At 42.3% G+C, this 4,799-nt stretch overlaps 1 protein-coding gene across 1 annotated transcript; it reads right to left on the bottom strand.

Moving 5' to 3' along the window:
• Positions 1 to 334: 334 nt before the first annotated feature.
• Positions 335 to 4,514, bottom strand: LOC306640571 (T-cell ecto-ADP-ribosyltransferase 2-like). Its single transcript, XM_079104900.1, has 3 exons — positions 4,411 to 4,514; positions 3,315 to 4,056; positions 335 to 752 (listed from the first exon to the last, which is right to left on the bottom strand). The coding sequence occupies exons 1-3, from the start codon at positions 4,471 to 4,473 to the stop codon at positions 691 to 693; spliced, it is 867 nt and encodes a 288-aa protein (XP_078961026.1). The 5' UTR covers positions 4,474 to 4,514; the 3' UTR covers positions 335 to 690.
• Positions 4,515 to 4,799: the final 285 nt, after the last annotated feature.

Here is a 4,799-nt window from a genome sequence, read left to right as displayed (position 1 = left end):
TGCTTGCATTTTTGGTGGAGTAGCGTAGAGAGAGGAATTTATCTAGGACAGCCCTCGTATTTATGGCTCTGTCAATCAGTCTGGCAATCATATCTATAAAAAATGTGCAATATGAATTTTCTCAGCTATAAAAATTCTGGCATCAAATTGAATGCCTTTTGAGAGTTTCTTGAACAAATAATATAACCTATAGAGAAACCTAGTCACAGAAAAGCAAGGTGAGGGGCTGGGGTTGTGGCTCAGCGGTAGGGCGCTTGCCTAGCACATGTGAGGCACTGGGTTCAATCCTTGGCATCACATAAAAATAAATAGAGTTATAAAAATATATATATTAAAAAAAAGAAAAGCAAGGTGTGATTATGAATGGTTTATTTCTTTAGATTATAACATTAATCACAAATTGCATATTTTTAAAGACTGCTACTGCTGACTGTACAAATATTGCTTTGTTACCATAGCAAAGTGTCAAGACACTAGTGACTTATCTGAGGCAGTAAATTTGAAGACAGAATGCTCACTTTTGTAGTCAGATTAAGTAATTTCCTCATATGTCTGTGGGGGACATGAACACTAAAGTGGACCACAGAAATGATCCTACCCTTCCCAATACTGCTGATGCTGGAGAACCCAGTCAAGTCCCTGACCCTCGGCCTCCCTCCAACTTCCTGCTCACACACTCTAGGCCAGGGGTTACAGCTCAGCAAGCAGCAGGGGCAGCAGCAGCAGCAGGAACACAAGGCCTTTTTGCATGCCTATGGGGGACGAGAAGAAAAGGTTTCCATGTGGAGTTTCTCAAGACATAGTCTCCCAACCATCAGGGCTTCGCTTTCAGGTCAGAACCCTACAGGGTGGGTTCCAGGTGCTCACTAAGCCTGGCTAGACCCTCCTGTTGTTTTCCCAGGATTCCTGAAGTACTCAGAAATACCAGGGAGAAAGTGATTAGGGGAAGGAGGGGGGGGGGAAGGAAAGGGACCAGGGAAGGAAAGTGAACAAATTATGTTACTCACATGTGCGAATAAGGTATAATGAATCCCATTATTATGTAAAATTATAATGCACCAATAAAAATAGAAAAATGAAAAAAAGAAATACCAGGGAGAAAGAAAAGACAAGGACATCCTTTTGGTTCTTGAAGGGATTTCCAGAGTATAAGAGCTAATTTGGTCTAAATTTCCTGCATGCTCAGTCCCTCTGCAGTTCAGATTCACTTCTGGTTGGACCCCTGTTTACTCAGTAAAACTTAACTTATTGCATCAAGATATAGTGGAGCCCTGATTTAAGCCAAGCCTATGGCAGGCCCTGAGAGCAGGTAAATAGGGGGACAAAGTCTCCAGGCTGTGAACAAATAATGGTCATATAAATGGTGTGCCATACTTCATTTCAAGGCAAAATAGCTGAGATGTGAACAAGGTTCTCCATGGGAAAAAAATAAGGTATTTGTTGAACAATATCTATGTGCCAAGAAATAAATCTTATAATTTTCACAGCCATACTACTGAAGTGTTTGTTACTTGTGTCCCATCATTCAAATGAGGAAATTCAGAGGCAGATTGTTTAGGCAACTTGCTCAAAGTCATAAAGCTAGTGCCACTGAGCCAGAGTACCATTGAGGTGGTCTGAGTTCAAACCTATGTCATAGAGGATGGTGCAGGATTTACGTTTCCCTGAAAGTATCAAGGAAAGTTGACTATTGGAAGTGATATTGGAATTAAGTCTTGAAAGACAATTACCATGTTGAAGTTGATGGTGTCTTAGCTTGGATCAAATCTGATATGTGGTCAAAGAAGAGAGATTTCAGGCCACAAGGAATGATTGGTATAAATGCGTGGAAACCTAAAAGCCAGAACCACTTGGGAAAAGATGGGGAAAGCACTCATGGTGGTGCTTCTTATACATCACAAGGCTAGGAGTGGTGAAAACTTTCTTGGTGTTTTTTGTAACTAGTTTCAACCATTATTGATATGCCTTCTCTGAGGTTCCTATCTCCTGATTTTACCAACTCTATCCTTCATCATTCCAGACACCCTCTCTCTACAAGTGGTCTATCATATGGACCACTTGTATTGATTCAACTTGACATGACTGCAGCCATCTTGAGTGGTAACTGCCACGGTTGCTCCAAAGTAAGCTTAGTTCTCTTGCATAGTTTTTCAGCAAACTGTGTATAGACCAAGTCATGAGTAGTCTCTGGAGCTTTTCAACTGGCTCCTGGCTCCAGGGATGTGCCTAACTCTTTGATATTAACTTAAGATAAACCAAGTACATTGGAACCAGGATAAAGTCAATTTTGGAGCGGATTGGAGGAGGAATGGGAATTGAACCCAAAAATGCTCCATCTCAGTCCTTTTTATTTTTTATCTTGAGACAGGTCTTGCTAAATTGCCTAGGCTGGTCTCCAACTTGTGATCCCCTTGCCTCAGCCTCCTGAGTAACTGAGATTACAGGAGTGTGCCACCAGGCCTGATAGGATAAAGTCACTTTTGTCCTGATCCATATATATCTTCCTCTTTCTGACTGAAATTTCTCAGATCCAAACTGGTCTTACTGTTGCCCAGGACTGCACTTCCATCCATGAGTGCCCTGCAGTTCTAGATCTGTCTGCCTCTCTTTCTTCAGTCTCACAGCATCTTAGGGTCAGTCCCCATACACCAGGGCTGAGTCGTTCTGGAACCCACTTGTGCAAAATCTTCCAGTTTCTTTGACTCCTCACTCAAGTGCTAGCTATCTGGCTCTTCAATCTTGCCAATCACTTTTGTGGAAATGTCCTGAAATCTGTAAACTCTTCACACTTGAAATCTCAAGGTCCCCCATCCTGTTTTCTGACCACACCCCCCACTCTGTTCCCCCCCCCCCCCCCAGGAAGAGAGATCTCACAGACAGCCCCAGTCCCAGGCCCCCTCTATCACCACAGCCACCCACTCAGTTCAGGCACCTTCATCTCCTGCCTGGATTACTGCAGCAGCACACCCTTCTGCCTGGAACCAGCAGGCCTCCTGACTCCCCTGAAGCTTTGATATGGCCCCTGACACACTGGTACATTCCATGGCTCATTCCACCTGGTGTCCCACAAGTCTCTCTGACCTTTCTGTACAGCAGCAGGGGTTGGAATTGGACTAGAAATGGCCCCAGGTCTTTGAACCTGAGCTCTGCTCCTCATTCCAGAACACTAGTCCTGTCCTTTTAGGCACCTGAGATCTTTAGCAGTGAACTGGAGGCCCACTGTTCTGTGCCCCAGGGGCTTCTGGTGGGGAGCACCCCTCTTCTATTTCATGTTGACCCCAACAGCCCCACCTCCAGTGCAGACCCAGACTTACCTGAACTGTTGAAATTGCTGTCTGATTTGCTGTGAATTTGAGAATGAGCATAGAAGCAATTGAAGTTACTCTTTTGTCTTTGGGGACTTTCGAGGGAAATTTCATTGTAATTTTCATGAGTTTGTTTTACGGTGACCTTCTTATACACCTCATACCCTGGTATTAACACTTCCTTTTCATGAGGATATTGAGAGAATTCTTCGATATTAACACCGACACAGGTTCTGATGACAAACAGTGTCCCTCCTTTACTAATAAATGCTGGAGAAACAGCTACATCTCTATACACAGATGATGAAGTGAATTGTCCAAATCGTACACTACCTGTCCCATTATAATAAAATTTAGTATGAGAGCCTCTAAAAACGTAGTCACACTGGTATGTCCTCAGAAGCTGAAGAGCTCTTGTCAAATAATAATGAAAGGCCTTGTACTGAAAGTTACGTGGATTTAGTCTAAATTCTCTTACAGCTCTGTTAAAATCTATTGCAATTTCCCCTGTATAAGCCACTATAGCAGTTCCATGGAAATCGCTGAAATCTTCTGAATGGTTTATTTTGTACTTTATTTGCTTCCATTTTTCCTTTGCCTTTTCCCATTCATTTTTAAAATTTTTATTCATGCTCAGTTCTTCTTTTAACAGCTGGGGTGCCTTTTCCTCCATTGCTTCGATACAGCCCTCATACTGATCATCAAATGCATTGTAGGCCATGTCCAGGTAGAAGACCGATAGGCTGGTCACCTGTAGGGAAGTAGAGTCCTTTGACTAGTTTGCTGAGGAACCAGCTTATTGGGATACTGTCACAACCCACAAAGTGGGCTTCTTACTCAGCATGAGATTTCACATATGTCCATTACAGGGCTCATGTATGCAACATATATGAACACAATCTTATTGCACTATGAGTGTTATAAAAGAAAAAGCTGAGCTTTGTGACTGTTTTGTTTACTGGCACTATTTTTAAGTTACTTTTCAGATTCATGCTCTCTAACTGACTCTAGCCACAAACTCAGTTCTGGGAACTATCTTGTCTCAAAGATAAGAGGAAAAGCAAGGTCAACAGGATGTGGGAGGAGAATGGGTGATACATATTACCTGCTGTGTTAGCCAACAAGTTAGCATGAAGATATAAACTGCCATGTCTAGAAGTAATGTCATCTTCAAGTTTGTAATTTAAAAACTGCAAATAAACATAAAACAATGTAAGTAAGGTATAAACAGTTTCATTGTGTTTTGATGCATCAGTTCTGTTAATGAATCCCTATTTCAAATCCAGAAGTTCAGGCTTCTGTTTACACTGCTTCTTGAACAGCTAATCAGTATTCCTTGTAAACAGCTCTACCAGGGTCTTACACAGAGAGGAGGTGACGCTGACATCCACCTCCAGTAGGGAGCTAGTTTTGAAACAATCAATCCTGATAACAGGCAGAGCTATATGGCATGTAGATTTCCAATGAGAGATATAGATCACATGGTAGCAGACC

The sequence above is a fragment of the Sciurus vulgaris genome, assembly GCF_902686455.1.
Source record: "Sciurus vulgaris genome assembly, chromosome: 11".
NCBI classification, from domain to species: Eukaryota; Metazoa; Chordata; class Mammalia; order Rodentia; family Sciuridae; genus Sciurus; species Sciurus vulgaris.
This window is presented reverse-complemented; position numbering and strand designations above follow the sequence as displayed.

Bases quoted from the DNA above. Each gene is read 5' to 3' on its own strand.
- LOC306640571 (XM_079104900.1), bottom strand. From the start codon at position 4,473: ATGACATTACTTCTAGACATGGCAGTTTATATCTTCATGCTAACTTGT. The intron at 4,057-4,410 runs GTAATATGTATC...ACTTCCCTACAG, and splicing joins CTTGTTGGCTAACACAGCAG to GTGACCAGCCTATCGGTCTT. The intron at 753-3,314 runs GTAAGTCTGGGT...CGTCCCCCATAG, and splicing joins CAGCAATTTCAACAGTTCAG to GCATGCAAAAAGGCCTTGTG.